Source organism: Lissotriton helveticus, chromosome 1_1 (assembly GCF_964261635.1).
Source record: "Lissotriton helveticus chromosome 1_1, aLisHel1.1, whole genome shotgun sequence".
NCBI classification, from domain to species: Eukaryota; Metazoa; Chordata; class Amphibia; order Caudata; family Salamandridae; genus Lissotriton; species Lissotriton helveticus.
The window spans coordinates 1,383,126,972-1,383,144,822 of NC_136057.1; the positions used below are offsets into that span (position 1 = coordinate 1,383,126,972).

A 17,851-nucleotide genomic window follows, 5' to 3' on the forward strand; every position below is an offset into this window, starting at 1 on the left:
GATCACCCAGACCCTGAATCAACGCTACCAACTTCATCACCAACTTTGTCACTCCGCTCACTAACTACTCTAGATCTCACATTTTCCTCTGTGGCCTCAACTTTCACCTGGAAGACCGAACCTACCCCTGCTCTTCACAGAAACAACACACACCGCAGGACACACACTGGGCCCCATCTTCTTACAAGCGACTGCAACAAATGCAACTCCACCAAATAGCTCACATGGATCGGCCACTCCATCATCCACTTCCAAATCAACACACTTGAAGTTAACACCTCTGCCAGGTTCAGCACTCCAAGCCTCAGCTGGGGCAAAATAACAGAAGCAGACTGGCTCAGTGCCCTCAGCACTGATCAGACTAGCACCACAGACAACCTCGACAAGGACATCAAAAACTTCCAACAACTGGATCAAGAATTGCACGCACTCCCTCGCACCCATCAAACCCAACAAGCATAGTAGATCAAACAAGCAAGCCAGCTGGTACAAAGAAGACCTCTGAGACACCAACAACACTGTAAACAGCTAGAAAGGTAATGAACAGCCAAGCATGACACCTCCGACAGAACTACCTACAAGCCTGCACTCAGATGCTACCACCAGCAAATTAGGGAAACCAAGAAAAAAACACTAGTGGACCACATCGAAGGAAGCTCCAACAGTTGCAAGGAGATCTTCTTGATCATCAAGGATTTCACCTCGCCATCAGCCACCGTCAACAACATTGCTTCCTACCAACAACTCTGGGATAATCTATCCAACTTTTTCCACAGCAAAATCGCAAACATCTGCAGCAACTTCACACACCAACCCAACCCTAGAGAAGTCATCGCTAATATACCCCCATCCAACCAAGACAGACACGTGACCAAAAGGGCTACCCTCACCAAAAACGACACAGCTGCAGTCATGCAGACCATCCAGTCCCATGCTCCCACCACATCTACAACCTGGGAACATCGCCAATCAGCACCACCCTGATCCACATTATCAACTCTTCCATCACATGTGCCATTTTCCCAGATGAATGGAAACTTGCAGAAATCAACGTCCTCCTCAAAAACCCACAGCAGACCCAAATCAATTGAGCAACTTCCGACCCATCTCTTTGCTCTCCTATCCAGCCAAAGTGATTGAGAAGGCCATTAACAAGCAACTCACAGCACACCTCGAACTTCACCATCTTCTAGACTACATACAACAACACTCAACATCACTCATAGCAGCCTCCGACGACATTTGAAACATCCTGAACTACGGAGAAGCAGCAGCCCTCATCCTGCTAAATCTCTCTGCTACTTGTGACACTGTTTCCCAAAACTCCCTAATCAGAAGACTCCACAAGATTGGCATACAAGGGTCCACTCTCAAATGGATGCTTTCCTTCCTCACAGGAAGAACCCAAAGGGTCAGGATGCCACCCTTCACATCAAAGACCAAGAAACTGATATGTGGTGTCCCACAGGGATCGTCCCTCAGCCCTACTCTTTTCAACATACACAGGACACCGCTCGCCGACATCATCTGATCACAAGACATCACAATCATCTCCTACGCCGATTACAGCAAATGCATTCTCTCCCTGGTGGAGAAGACAAACACCATCAGAGTTAATTGCATTACCATGGCAGCAGATTAGAGACGAAACCAGCTGCCTGACGTTCAGCTCCGACAAGATAGAAGTATTGATCTTCAGCAACAAGATCTTCCCATGGGATTCCACCTATTGGCCATCGGAGCTAGGAACAACACCCACACCTACAGAACACACAATAAATCTAGGTATATCCTAGATGGCAAGCTCATCATGACGGCTCAAGTCAATGCAGTGTGCACCTCCTGCTTCCACATCCTATGCATACTGCAAAAGATCTTCAAATGGTTGCCTCAGAAAACCAGGGACCATCACACAAGCATTCATCAGCAGGCTGGACTACTGCAAGACTCTCTACATCGTAATCCCCAAACAACTCCTACACAGACTCCAGACCATCCAGAATGCAGTTGCAAGACTCATACTCAACCTCCCACAAAACAACCCACATCACACCACTCCTCAGGAAGCTTCACTGGCTCCCCATTCAAAAGCGCAGCCAATGTAAACTCCTCACATACACATACAAAGTCCTACACAACACAGAGCCATAATACCTGAACAGCCGGATACACTTTCACCAACCCACCAGACACCTATGCTCTGCCTTACTCTCACTCGCACACATGCCCCGCATCCGCAAAAGCCAACCTGGAGATCACTCATTCTCCTACATCACACCCAAGACATGGAACAACTTCCTTCAACACATCAGAGCCTCTTCCTCACTTCTTGAGTTCCAAGAAGCTGAAGACCTGGCTCTTCATATGAGCACCTTGGGACCACACACATACACACCTTTGCCAAAGCACCTGGATACATTTTCGGGTGATTAGAGCGCTATATAAATAAACATAACATAACCAGGGCTCGAGTAGAGGGTACACACAATGTACACAGTGTCTACCCACTATTTTTACAGGGTGGACTCCGTCCCTCCTGCCAAGAAGTTAGGATCCACAGGAATATGTTGAACTTGTCCCAGTGTAAGACACCGGGACACGTTCAGCAGCGCTTGTACGTTGTCGGCTTTCCAATCCCAGCAGCAACGTGCAGGCAACGAGGGAGCCTTTTTTTTTACCTCGAGCTGGGTCTAAGTTAAGGGGCCATCAGGCCTCCTTTTGTTTGTAATGCTGACTGGGGGGCCGTTTGGAACCTTACATTTAAATGTAAATGCCACAGAGGGAAACAAAGGCACACAGCTTGCCTTCTCTTCACAGGTACTTAAGAGAAGCCTTTGTTCTGTCCCTGTATATAAATGCAGACACTGTAAGACTGTCGAATGTGTTAGTCTGTCCCAGTATTTACATGAATAATTTAAATAGCACAATTTTTTGTTTTATAGTACTACATTGTGACGTCATGAGGTAATTTGCATACTGTCTTACTTGGTCAGTCCCCCCACTTCTTTTTATAGGGCTTGTGCCCTGAACATAACCTACGTCTAGCAACAACACTAAGCATGCTGGGACTTGTAGTTTGCCCTTTTCCAGTGTGGGTATGTAGCCTGCAAGTGTGCTTAGTACAGGAATTAAATCACCCTCCTGACATCAGCAGCGTGGCTTCTATTGATGCAGAAGGTGCAATGGCACTGGAGCCCAGACCACCAAGGCACCCATTTAACCCTGATAACTGCATTTAAAAGGGGGGCTTTCCTTGCAACCGAGGCTCTCTGGCATCCCTGCTATGTTACGCTACTGCGTGACACGGATCCACTTGACATTTATGCTGCTTTCTGACTGCTTCACCACTCATCAGAGGTACAAAGTCTGCCCGGTTTAGCTGCTGCCCCACCCCCCCGCAATTACCGACACCGTGCTAGAAAACTCCCTCGATGTAGTCAAGATTATGAGATTAATGCGTAAATAGTTTATCTGGCCCGTGTTTTTGCTTTGCATTCTGGGACTTCCTTTGCCGTCCTATTTAGTGTACGATAAAATCAAGACTAAAAATATCAGAATGCAACGATAAAACCTCCTGGGTGAGTTATTCCACCGCGGAGATAGGAAATCCAGGCGTCATGTTCAATCTCATGACTAGCGCTCAGAAGATGGCATGCCAGCACTATATACAACTTCAGTGAGAAATGTGTGGGAGGCGCCTCTTACCCTCCATGCCTGCTTGGATGTCAGGTTCAGTCCCTGTACTCCTGGTGCTGCCGCCTCCTTCACCTGCGTGTCCTGCAGCGCGGCTGGCCTCGGCGCTGCCCGCCTCCCATTCCGCAGCTTGGGTACGCCAGCACAAGTCCTTCTCTCCTACATTCACACCCTCTTCTCCTCTCCTCATCGTCTTTCCTCCTCTCTTGTGTTCTCCTTTGCTCCCTCGTTCCTTTTCCTCCTTGCTTGCTGTCTTTCGCCTTTCCTCTAAAATTATTTTCCCCTCTGGTTCTCCTCTAGTCCTGGGGCTGTTTGTCTCGTCCCACCCCTCTACCTTTTTTCTTTCCCTCTCTTTCTTCCCCTGCTATCTTCTTACTTTCTTTTTCATGTTGTAATTTTCGTCTCTTTCGCTCCTTACTTATCGTTTCCGCGCCCCTTTCTGTTTTTCTCTTTCTGCCCTACTTTCTCCTTCAATTTAAACTTCGCCCCTTTGTTTATTTTTCTTCACGCCTCCCTCGAGTCTCTCTGCCTCCTTCTCTATCTCTCTCTCTCTTTGTATGCCCTCCGTTACTCTTGACTCCCCTGTTCCCTCGTCTCTCCGCCTGCCACTCGGTCTTCTTTCCTGCACTGTGGCGTTTGTCTGAGACTCACCTGACCCCTCCCTCTCTCACCACCCTGTCTTGAAGAGAAAAAATTTTCATGCACTGCTGCGCCAGTTTGTCAGTCTTCCTCCTCCTCTTTCGTAGCCAGGGGGAAGTCACGTCCTTACCCCTGCATTGTAAGTATCCAGCCGTCTACGCAGATAGCTCAGTGGGTTAATTCACCTGGTGCAGGGATCTGCCTTTAAAGTGAGATTACAGGGAGGAAATGCAGCTGCAGTATAGATGTAAATCGAAGATTACATTTTCAAATATTAGCTTGATACGTCAGAAGGAAAACGTGCCTCCCGCAAAACGGCCTGTCTTCATCTTTGGAACCCTGTTGGGGCCGAGCCCTTCAACCGTCTGAGATCGAGGAAATTAATGGCATGCACATATAAAGTGAATTTATAAAGCGTCGGGTCAGCTCAAAGAGCTTCTTGGCGCTAGATACCTCAGGTTATCAGATCTAGGGTGTGGGGAGAAGGGATTTAAAAAGAGACCCAGATAAGTTAGATTAAAAAATCTAATGTTCATATTTTTTAAGACTCCCGAGCTGTCCTAATTGAGTGGCACCAACCTCTCGAGGGAGCGTGTTCCATAATGTGGCACCAATAAAAGGCACAGAGCATGACATGAGTGTTTAGGGAGATTCAAAAGCAACTTAGCCGCCGAGTTTTGATCCAACTGAAGTTTCCTATTTAGATATTAAGGCAGATCCAGGTACCTTTGAGTTAGCGTAGTCAAGTCTGGAGGTGATTAGAGCACGGATCGCAGGTTTCTTTTCTGTGGCTAAAGGCAGAAGCTCCAAGATTTAAGTTGGTTAGCAGTGTTCTTCCAGGTAAGGGAGTTGTGTGGTCGTGGTATGACAACACTTCAGTTCCAGATCCCGAATCATGGCTGCCAGAGAGCTCATATAAATGTTAAGGAACCAGGGGCGTAGTTCACTCAGTAAGGGGCTCATTATGATGGCGGAAGGACCGCCACCGCCGGGCCAGCGGTGAGGTCTGCCCGGCCTGCGGACCGTGATTATCCCTCCATCATATTACGATGCCGGTAGGATTTAGACTGTGGTGGAGGCAAAGCTCGTCCGCCAAAGAACTACCACAGGCAATCATTACGATTGCTTGGCGGAGCGGTCTGCATCCACAAAATGGTGGCTGTGCCTAGCAAGCACCGTCTGCCAAATTATGATGAGGTCTACAGCCAGCCTTTCCCCGGCGTTGCAACCGCTGTTGAAAGGCAGGCGGAGTATGCTTTTGGGGGCCCATTGTGGGCCCCCCTTGTGTTGGGGGGAGGTGAGGGTGCACTGGGCGGTTCTCCTCTAGGATAGTACCCCCCCAACATTTCACTGCACCGCGTGGCAGGCACAGTGTGGTGCCTGCCACATAGTGCAGTGAAATGCACAACATCCTCTAATTTACATTGAGGTGGTGCTGCTGTCAGCAGCCACCGCCGCAATGTTAACGGTGCGGAACACGACCGCCACGGTGGCAGTCCCATAATAATGGGATATGTGAAACCGCCGCTTGCATGGCGGGCGGTCCCGGTTTACACCACCATGGTGGACGGAGCTAGTCCGTCCGCCATCATAATAAGCCCCTAGGATTCGGGAAGAGGCTCACATTTCTCAACTAAAACAACAGTGGGCCACTAGGTGACGAGAATTTGTGGGGTGACCACGTTTTGGGATGGACTACTCACTAGTCCCATGAGGAGCAGGGGCAGTTCTGATTTTCAGAATGTGGGTCTCTGGGACTGATTTAGAGTTTGGCGGACAGGTATTCTGTTGTAATAGTGATATAGTAACCTGTCTGCCAAACTCAAGGTTCGTCCGCCTGTTTTTAAGTAGGATGGACTGCAAGTTTCACACTGAGGGAACAAACTTTACACTGTCAATGTTGACATTTCTTCGACTGCCCAACTGAGTAGGTGCCATCGTAAGTAAGCCATCCGATCGACCACATTTTTTGGAGTGGACAACTTCATATTTTTTTGTACTGTCCATCACCTGCAGGTATACCATGGCAGTGAGGGTCAGTGAAAAAAGAAAAATTACCCATATACCATGGAAGAAAACTGGTGTGTTCGTTAGATTTTTATTTGTTTAAAAATAGGAAAATAAAAACTCCCTCTGTGCGGGTTTGTTTTGAAAAATAAACATTCTGGAAAAGTTTGAAGGCCAGCCCTCCATTAAACTTTTTTTTAAATTGACAGGCATCTCTGTGATGGCAGTTCCTGCCAATGTATAGAGATGTCTGCTGGGCTAATAGATGGAGAGAAGGCAGTAAATTCCGTGCCAAACTGTCTGCCTTTACTCAGTCGGTTAAGTCCCAAATCAGGCTCTCTGTCTAGAGTGGCACAATGGGCGAAAACAATGGTTTGAATTGCTACCCTGAGGGATTGCCAGTGGTTAGACTATTTGCAGGCATTGGTCAAACCACCTTCTGGGTAATTGATTGGCAGTAGTATGCCTGGAAACCTGAGACTGGAGTAGCTTTCCAGGCTTACTACTTCCAATGCATATGAATTCTAAAAAGTATTACATTTACATGGTGAACAGCCTTTACAACGAAACTTTTACAACGCACTACCATTACGACGCAACTTTTACAACGCAAACCATTACAAAGCATTGCGCTGGGGGCGCTCTAGGATAGGGAATAGGTTTAATGTACTATCCAACAACTTCCCTACTATCCACGGGGACTGGAGTTGGATTAGTAAATTAAACTATTCACTATCCAGCGCCCAAAAGCACTATGCGTTGTAATGGTATGCGTTGTAAAACTTGCGATGTAAAGGTAGGCGTTGTAAAAGTAGGCGTTGTAACGTCATACATCCCATTTACATCCATTAAAGAAGTACTTTTATGGGTGCCGATTTACTACTTTTTTGGTTAACCGGTTACTAGGGGCATATTTACAAAGAAGTGGCACAGCGCAGCAACCAAAGTTGCTGTGCTGCGTCACCTGAAGAAAGCTGAATTGTCTCACATCTTTATTTAATGGCACAGTCCTGCTCTCTCGATTCACTTGCGCACTTTGGGCTGTCTAGCATCAACGCATGCACCCTTGCACCATAGTTTATGGGAGTCTGTGTTATGGTCAGGATAGTTTTTGTGGAGTAAGCAGTACCTTTCTGCACAAGAACTTTCCTTGGAGCCCTTTGTCCTCCGTGTATGTGAACTGCAGAATGCAAAATACATCCAAAGAGGAAATAACAAGCAGAAATAAAAATATTTCACCTCATTATGGCTGCCTCAGGCAGGTGCACTATTTTGGCACAAACCCTTGTCAACAACTCTTTGTAAATATGGGATTGCGACAAAAACCATGGATGGATGCACAGAACTCCTGTCCACCACCCATGGAACGACTACCTGACGCAAAGTAATACAATGCAGTGCAATGTGCTGCATTGCGTTACTTTTTCTTACAATGCTACACAAATCAACATTTGTGTAACTTTGTAAATACTAAAAAGAATTATGCGCCTGGGCTGTGTCAAAAAAGTGACTCACCTTAATGCAAAATCCTTGTAAATCTGAGCCTAAATATATTTAAGTTTCTGATTTAGAAAAAATGAATGGAGAAGTTGAAACCTATTAGTGAAATCAGGACAAGAAAAACTGGCACAGACATAGCAGACCTGTAAATAGGGCCAACAGACCCAACTACCAAGCCATTAATGTATTTATTTGGGTGATGTCACCCCCCCAAACCTACACCCCCTGTAAAGAGCATGAGGCTCAACGATGAACTCTGTGGCACACCGCAGTTCAACAGGACAGACTCTGAGGGGAAGGGTGGAAGTCTAACTCTTTGATACCTCATAAAGAGAAAATTGGCAGATCCGCTGTAGTGCAGGGCCCTCAAAACCTGTCTCCTCCAGTCAACAAATGAAGATAGGATGGGATATGGTATCGAAGGCCACTGATCGAGAAGGATAAGGGCAGCCATGCCACCATTGTCCAAGAGTTGTCTCAGATATTCAGACACAGTAAGAAGGATGGATTCAGTGCTGTGAGCTGCACGGAAACCTAACTGTGACTTGCCCAGAAAATGATTGGTTTCAATATAGGAAGATAGCTGGAAAGATAAAACTGAAATCCTTCTCCGGTCATTTCTGTGGCTGGGGAAACACCCCTGAGTTGCACTGAGAACGCTGCAGAGACATCAATATGAGGGGGGGATCTCTCTTTCTGACCTGGAGACCTATTATTGGGCGGAACACCTAGCTCCCATTAATGACTGGATCCACGCGCCTGCCACTCACCCCACTTATGCTTTAGAACGGTACCAAATGGGCGCGCACTCAAGCCTACACTACATATATGAGGGAAAGAGACAGGCTACACTGTTGGCGGCCACAAGGATTACACTAGAGGCGTGGAATAAAGCCACGAAGGCCACCGGATGGACGCACAGGGCTACGAAGCAGACTCCATTGTGGGAATGCTCATGGCTTAAGGCACAAGCTGAAGGGGTTCCGGGGGTGGGACGATATCGGCATCTCCTCACTAGGGGACGTCGTTAAAAACGGCACCCTGAAACCCTTTGCCTCCCTGCAGGCCGAATTTGGGCTACGACACTCTCAACTTTTTAAATACATACAACTCAGACACGCCTACATGGCGGAAGAGACACTGCGGGAGCCACTACCTGAATACGCACCACTATAGGGCCGTTTACTACAAGATAAGATCTCAGAGAGGGCGGTTTCCTTAACCTACAAGACAATCATGAATAATAGACCGAACACACTGGTAAGCCTCAGAGACACGTGGGAGCGGGAAGTGGGTGAAATGGATGAGGTGGACTGGGGGGAGTGCTGATGCACCTTAGAGAAGTAGCAATCAAATCGCGTCTACGATTAATCCAGTTTAAGATCTTACACAGGGTATATTACGACAGGATAAGACTATGTAAAATGGGGAGGGTGTCAGACCCTAGCTGCATACGATGCAGACATGAGAACGGGACTTTCCTACACATACTATGGTCATGCACGCATATACAGGCCTATTGGAGCGAGATCACTATTGAACTAAGTAAAATACTGGAGATAGACGTTCCACTGGAACCGAAGCTGATCCTACTGGGAATGACCAATGACATAGATCTGCCCCGCCCACAGCTAATATTTCTGGTGCTGGCCTTGGTGGTGGCCAAAAGAGACGTAGCTAAGAAGTGGGGAGCGGCCGACACGCCTCGGGTGGGGGAATGGAGGAAGGGTTTAGATACCTACATGGCGGCAGAAAGGGTTACATATAAAGCGAGAGGCTGTCCGAGGAAATTCCGCAAAGTATGGGGTAAATGGAGACGCTATCATGGCCTAGACGGGGGTCTCTGAAAGGACCTAAGCGATTGTGAGCGGGCCAGTGGCCATGAGGAGAGTGGAGGGACCCGAGATGGTGGATGGGTAGAGCAGAAAGACCTATAATAGATGAACACTTCGACTGTAAAACGGTGATGTACATTTAGACGGAAGAGGGGGGGATAAGGGGTCTGGAACATACGGTCACTAACTGATGATGGCATGCATGGGTGAGATACTGCCTTGTGTAAAAAGGGATACAACCGTTCTAGAAAAACTGTATTGATATTGTGCTGTGGCCTCCTGGGGTTATAACGGTTTATGGGTTAGGGATTGGGTAGAGGGAGGGGGGGTAAAAATAGAAAAGCAGATGCAAGTACTTCCTGCTAAATAGTTGCATTTGTTCTCTCTTACTATACTTATATCGCTTTTACGAATAACGCCGCACATCCTCCGGGATACGGGTTTGACGGCTGTGTAATGTCTTATATAACGACCAATGCCGTGTTAATGTCAAAGCGGGAATGTGGATAAGAATGATTATGCACTGTATGTATCTGCAATAAAAAAAAATGTTATAAAGAAAACGGAAATCCTTCACTTGCAATAAAGCTTTGCATTTGTACGATAAAGTTTAAGTGGAACATATATAAAACACATGTGTGATACACCTAGTAGTCTGTACTAAATCTCGTATTGGCCAGAAAATTTGAGTAAATTACTTGTCCCCCCACTGAGTTGTCTGACAAGCTCACATACATAAGAATGCCCGTGGTCATGGATTAAAAATGTTGAGCTCACTCACCAGGTGATCCTGTTGGCATGTGCACTGCCGGGCCCTGAAGGTGGCAGTGGTTGATCCCCTGCCAAAGTCAATGAAAGGACTACCACGTCTACAACATAACCACGCCTTGTTTTACAATCTTTGTCAAGTGCCTATATACATTGGGCAAAATATTGTGTGACAATATGCTAGGTAAATAATAAATCATTACCTTCTCGTCAGACCTCCCCGTCACAGTCATTAACACATGCGCAATAGCTCCTGCCACAGAACTTCCAAGTAAAAACTCCCTTAGCCTCTAGGCCACTCCCACGTCTTGTGGCTCAGAACCCCTGACCCACTGCAGCACATCCTGTTGTTTTTTATGCTGACTTGATCGAGAACTTTCTTTATTGTACCTGAAATACGGCATGAAACATCCTCAGTGATGTCAACTTGATGACGCCCTCGTGCACAAAGTAATAGCAGCAAAGTATACAGCCGATTAAAGACACTTTTTTGCGTTCCTTAATGTTTGTTTTACTGCAAGGCAATGGCTGAAAATATTGTACTGTTTGTAAATCCATGCAGCATTTTTTTTTAAATGTCGGTTTATGCATTGCCTCAAAGATTCACAGCTGCTTTGCAGTGACAAGCACTTGGCTAGACCCCCCCGTGTGCTTTGTATATAAAACAACATATTGTATAGTAAACGTGTGTCTACAAACATGTAATATACAACATAGTTTGCACTTCAGCCGTGATTGGAAAATAGATCCATCCCCTTTAAGAGCATGACCGGGGCGTGACATCCCTTCTCGTGATAAGTTCACATAATGTCACACTGTCTATGCTGGTTAATCGCCAACAGCTTTTTTGGGTCCATTCTATTATTTTTGGGGCACTGTAAGACTGTCTGGTAGTTCTATGCTGGTTGGTCAGTACTTTACAAAGTTAATAAATAGCTACTTTATTATTTTATTCCTGGTCTCGTGTCCTGAGAGAGTGTGTTCATTTTCTGGTCTTTTTTATGGTGGGACATCAGTCCGTTGGCCAGGTATGGCCAATGGACATCTAGAGCGATATATGCAAAGGCATTGTGCCACCAGAGCGTCGCTTTTTCTGACACTCAATCAATCAGGGATTTGTGAAGCACGCTACTCAGCTGAGGGGGTCTCAAGGTGCCGGGGTAGGGGTGGGGGATGGGATGATTTGTGCAGCAACATCTTACCCAAAGAGCCAGGTCTTGTGGCTCTTCCTGAAGGTATGTAGACTGGGGAAATGTCTGATGCTGAGCGGGAGTTCGTTCCAGGTCTTTGCTGCGATGAGGAATAGGTTCTTCCACCCGTTCTGACTCTGCGGATGCGAGGGATTTCAACCAGTTGCAGGTCAGCATAGCGGAGGCTTCTCTTGGGTGCATAGAAGGAGACTCTTTCGAGATAATGGGGTCCGGTGTTGTGGAGGGTTTGTGGGCATGAGTGATTAGCTTGAAGGTCACTCTCTTCTCGACGGGGAGCCAGTGGAGGTCTCATGGGTGTTGGGTGATGTGGTTATGTTGCGGGATGCAGAGGACGAGGCTGGTGGTGGTGTTCTGGATGGTCTGGAGTTTTTGGAGCAGGGATTTGCTGGTTATGAGTGCGTGGATGATGGTCTTTCTGGATTCAGGGGGATCTATTTGAAGGTCTTGCGGAGAAAGGGGATGGTGTTGAAGCATGTGGGGGAGACGGCGTTGACCTGTCGGGTCATGCTGAGGGATGAGTCAAGTATGATGTTGAGGATGCAGGCATTGTTCATAGGAGTGGGGGGATTGCCCAGGGCGGGGGCCACCAGGTGTTGTCCCATGCGGAGGGGGCGGGTCCGAGGACGAGGACTTCTGTCTTCTCTGAGTTGAGCTTCAGGCAGCTGCTGCTCAACCAGGAAGCGGTACAAAAAGGGGTGGTGATGGACGGAGCATCTGAACCAATCAAACACTCACACCCAGTCAACAGATCTGGGTTTAATCCATAACTGTTCTTTAGCCCACTCTGCCACCCCAGTTCAGACATGGCCATATGCAAATCAGTCTGACCCTGCGCATCATGGGAACAGTCCAGCCCGAACTGCCAAGCCATGCCTTCCCTGGACCGGAAACAAGCTTTCTAGGTCCCTTGCTCACTTTGCCACTGGATTCAAGCAAGCCTGGCTGAAGATGGCTGAAATGCCAGAAAACGATCCTAGGAAGCTGAGCCAGGGGGTGTTGGGTTCCTTGGTGAGGGAGAGGATGAGCTGGGTATCGTTCGCATAGGAGACTATGCTGAGTCCGTGCTGTCTGACGATGGCGGCGACGGGGGCCATACAGATGTTGAAGAGCGTGGGGCTAAGCGATGATCCTTGGGGCACTCCGCAGCTGATCTCTGAGGGTCCGGAGAGGAAGGGAGGTTGTCTGATTCTTTGTATTCAGCCGGTAAGGAAGGAGCGGATCCAGTTGAGGGCCTTTCCCTGTATTCCGTTCTCGTGGAGTCTGGAGGTTAGTGTGTGGTTGGAGACGGTGTCAAAGGCTGCTGAGAGGTCTAGTAGGATGAGGGCAGCCGTGTGGCCCTCATTGAGGAGAGTGTGGATGTCGTCTGTGGCAGCTAGGAGGGTGGTCTCGGTGCTGTGGTTGCTGCGGAATCCGGATTGGGAGAAGTTGAGGATGGAGTTGGCTTCAATGAAGGGTTTCTTTAAGAGGAGCTTAAGTTCTGCGCAGTTCCAGTCGTCGGGGAATGTGCCGGTTTCGAAGGAGGAGTTGATGGTGCGTCGCAGTTCGGGTGCTATGGCAGCGGCGGCTCTGTGGAAGATGTGCGGCGGCAAGGGGTCCATGGGCCTCCTGAATGAATGCTCTTCATGGTCATGGTTGTGTCTTCTGTAGTGACCAGGTTCCAGGCGGAGATGGTAGGCTGGCTGGCGTTGCTGGAGGGTGCACAGACAGAATATCGAGTTTAAAATGTTGACATACACAAATATCGGGTTTTAAATATCGTGATACAGAAATATCGACAGAAAGAATATCGTTGTCAAGAATATCGACTTACAGGTAAGAAATATCATTTTTGGGAAATATCGAAGTTGTTAATATCGTTTGCAAAAACAAAGGGCCTGATTCTGATGCGGTTAGGAAAACATTCCCACCTAGGGCCTGATTCTAATGTGGTTAGAAAGGCCTCCTAACAGCATTTGCTCCTTCCAAATCGGATCGGTAACATGTCTTACCGACCGAGGGCCCAATAATGATGCGGTTAGGAACATATGCTCTCATTGAAGTCAATGAGAGTCCAACCAAATCGTATCCGGAAGCATCCGGATGCATCCTACTCCGTCGGTTGGACTCACCTGATCCGAGTGGGTCAGAAACCATTCCCAAACTAATTAGATTGGGAAGCTTTCCAACCCGCATCAGAATCAGCTCCATGGTTGTTTAATATATCGATGTTTTAAGTGTTATGTATTTTAGTGTGTATTTTAAAAGTATGTGATCTATTTTTTTGTATAAGAATTTGTTTTGTTTTTTAATATATGTGTTACATTTTTAGTAGTTATTAATTTGATCCTAATTAAATTTTGCGTTTTTAGGTTCTGTACCGGGCTGAGGGTTTATAGGTGAATAGAATGGGAAGTAATTTAATTATAATACATTAATCATTTTTTTTATTTATTAGTATTTAATTTAGATTTTATAGTGTTAATTGTGGGTATTAATGTATTATTAATGATTAATTAATTGACTGTTAATTAATATTATTTAATTATGGGTAATTATGTTAATTATGTCATTTTTTTAGGAGCGGGTTCTGGTCTATAGGGGAATAGGGTAGGGCGTAATTTAATAATAATAAATGTATTAATATTTTTAATGTATTCATATTTATTAAAGGCATATTTTATAGTGTTAATTGTGGGAGTTAATGTATTATTAAATATATATTAATTGGTTATTACTTATTAATTAATTAATTAATTTGTCATTAATTCTGTTAATTATGTCGTTTTTTTAGGAGTAGGTGGTGGGGGTTATAGGAGAATAGGGTGGGAAGTAATTTATTTATAATTAATAATAACTTTGCTAATTAATTCAAATATGGCAATTTCGTAATTACATTTTGAAGTTGTGGGGTTTTTAGTGGTAAAGGGTGGGAAGTAAATTGTTTTAAATTAATTAATAAATTGTTGTTAATTGATATTAATTTATTAATGTAAAATTAGTTCTGGAAATTGTGTAGTGATTTTTAGGTGTGGGTTGTGGTGTGTATTGTGGTAGAAAGAGGAAAGTAATGTATGTATAATTAATTAATAATAAGTTGATTATTCATTTATCAATTGATAAATATTTATGTTAAGTGGTTATTGTTATTTTGTGTGTGTGTATTGTTTTTATAGGGGTAACGTTCGGGGACTAAATACATTTTTATTTGTTTAAAAAAATGTAATAATATTTGTTTAATTCAGAATTAATTATGTTAATTATGGAGGTACATTTTTTAAATTTAAATATGGGTTGTGAATTGTGTGGTGTCATAGGGTAGGAAATAACCATATTACATTTAGGTAATAAATAATGTTTTTGTCTATAGAAAATTCTATTAAATAGTTTTCTGTTTTAAAATTATTTTGAATCTTTTTAAATAATCTTTCTAGGTATTTGTTAGATTTTTTTTACATTCTAATCTGTTTCTATCTTTAGTAATATTTAAAACTTTTATAAATGTTTTATTTTTTGTTTTCTTTAATCTTTTGTGATGTTGTTAATTTGTTTGTTTTTAATTTTGAACTGAGTCCAGTGGAAATATAAATGTTTACCCCTCGGCTATCCAACACTTTTCCCTACTGTTGCACCCATTGGCGTGGGAATATTTAGTTGTATCCCTCCACTATCCAACACTTTCCCTCCTGTAGCACTCACTGGAGTGGGAATAGTAATGTTTACCCCTCCGCTATCCAATGTTTTCTTTACTATTGTACTTACTGGGGCGGGAATATTACGTTTTACCCCTCCGCTCTCAAACAGTTTCCCTACTGTTGCACTCAGTGGAGCGGGAATAGTAATTTTTACCCCTCCGCTATCCAACACTTTCCCTACTGTTGCACCCAGTGGAGTGGGAATAGTCATTTTTACCCTTCTGCTATACCCAACACTTTCCCTATTGTTGCACTCACTGGAGTGGGGATAGTAATTTTTACCCCTCAGCTAGCCAACACTTTCCCTACTGTTGCTCTCAATGGAGTGCAAAATTTAATTTTAAAGACTATTAAATATTTTAATGTTTTAATTTATAATATAATGATTTTTTATTATATTTTATGTTCTAAGTGTATGTAAATATATATATATATATATATATATATTAAGGTTCACAGTTTGCCCCCAAGGCGAGGCGCACTCCCAGTCGGCGTATGTAGGGTCAGGAGAGGTGTCAGGCAAACCGGCGTCTGCAGCGACCTGACGCGTTTCGGGCCAACGCCCTTCATCTGAGGTTGTGCTGCTGCCCAAAGAAAAACCACCATGCTAGGCTTCCAGTGTTCACCCTTTATTTATTAACTGCTGGCAATGCAACTCAGGTGAGTAACAACGCAGTGCATTCTGGGACTGGGAGTCTATAATGTCAATACTACCCAAGTGGGCTGCTGGCAACTTGCGGCAAATGTCCAAATAAATCCATCGGTGAGCCCCCAGCACCTTTCCACAATCAGCCACTCGCCTGTTCAATCCGCTCTGCCATCCAACGAACAGCAGCGGAACCGCTCTCATAAGCGGCGGTGCGCCTCACGGCCGGGCCGGCCGTTAATATTAAGGTTCACAGTTTGCCCCCAAGGCGAGGCGCACTCCCAGTCGGCGTATGTAGGGTCAGGAGAGGTGTCAGGCAAACCGGCGTCTGCAGCGACCTGACGCGTTTCGGGCCAACGCCCTTCATCTGAGGTTGTGCTGCTGCCCAAAGAAAAACCACCATGCTAGGCTTCCAGTGTTCACCCTTTATTTATTAACTGCTGGCAATGCAACTCAGGTGAGTAACAACGCAGTGCATTCTGGGACTGGGAGTCTATAATGTCAATACTACCCAAGTGGGCTGCTGGCAACTTGCGGCAAATGTCCAAATAAATCCATCGGTGAGCCCCCAGCACCTTTCCACAATCAGCCACTCGCCTGTTCAATCCGCTCTGCCATCCAACGAACAGCAGCGGAACCGCTCTCATAAGCGGCGGTGCGCCTCACGGCCGGGCCGGCCGTTAATATTAAGGTTCACAGTTTGCCCCCAAGGCGAGGCGCACTCCCAGTCGGCGTATGTAGGGTCAGGAGAGGTGTCAGGCAAACCGGCGTCTGCAGCGACCTGACGCGTTTCGGGCCAACGCCCTTCATCTGAGGTTGTGCTGCTGCCCAAAGAAAAACCACCATGCTAGGCTTCCAGTGTTCACCCTTTATTTATTAACTGCTGGCAATGCAACTCAGGTGAGTAACAACGCAGTGCATTCTGGGACTGGGAGTCTATAATGTCAATACTACCCAAGTGGGCTGCTGGCAACTTGCGGCAAATGTCCAAATAAATCCATCGGTGAGCCCCCAGCACCTTTCCACAATCAGCCACTCGCCTGTTCAATCCGCTCTGCCATCCAACGAACAGCAGCGGAACCGCTCTCATAAGCGGCGGTGCGCCTCACGGCCGGGCCGGCCGTTAATATTAAGGTTCACAGTTTGCCCCCAAGGCGAGGCGCACTCCCAGTCGGCGTATGTAGGGTCAGGAGAGGTGTCAGGCAAACCGGCGTCTGCAGCGACCTGACGCGTTTCGGGCCAACGCCCTTCATCTGAGGTTGTGCTGCTGCCCAAAGAAAAACCACCATGCTAGGCTTCCAGTGTTCACCCTTTATTTATTAACTGCTGGCAATGCAACTCAGGTGAGTAACAACGCAGTGCATTCTGGGACTGGGAGTCTATAATGTCAATACTACCCAAGTGGGCTGCTGGCAACTTGCGGCAAATGTCCAAATAAATCCATCGGTGAGCCCCCAGCACATTTCCACAATCAGCCACTCGCCTGTTCAATCCGCTCTGCCATCCAACGAACAGCAGCGGAACCGCTCTCATAAGCGGCGGTGCGCCTCACGGCCGGGCCGGCCGTTAATATTAAGGTTCACAGTTTGCCCCCAAGGCGAGGCGCACTCCCAGTCGGCGTATGTAGGGTCAGGAGAGGTGTCAGGCAAACCGGCGTCTGCAGCGACCTGACGCGTTTCGGGCCAACGCCCTTCATCTGAGGTTGTGCTGCTGCCCAAAGAAAAACCACCATGCTAGGCTTCCAGTGTTCACCCTTTATTTATTAACTGCTGGCAATGCAACTCAGGTGAGTAACAACGCAGTGCATTCTGGGACTGGGAGTCTATAATGTCAATACTACCCAAGTGGGCTGCTGGCAACTTGCGGCAAATGTCCAAATAA

General features: G+C 46.2%; 1 protein-coding gene across 1 annotated transcript in view; it reads right to left on the bottom strand.

Annotated features, from left to right (window-relative positions):
- CARD10 (caspase recruitment domain family member 10) overlaps window positions 1–4,319 on the bottom strand; it is a 243,474-nt gene extending 239,155 nt beyond the window's left edge. Inside the window, exon 1 of the mRNA XM_078684000.1 lies at window positions 3,706–4,319. Coding sequence (XP_078540126.1) covers window positions 3,706–3,883 — 178 coding nt within the window. The 5' untranslated portion in view covers window positions 3,884–4,319. The remainder of the gene's footprint in view (window positions 1–3,705) is intronic.
- Between the last annotated feature and the right edge of the window lie 13,532 nt (window positions 4,320–17,851).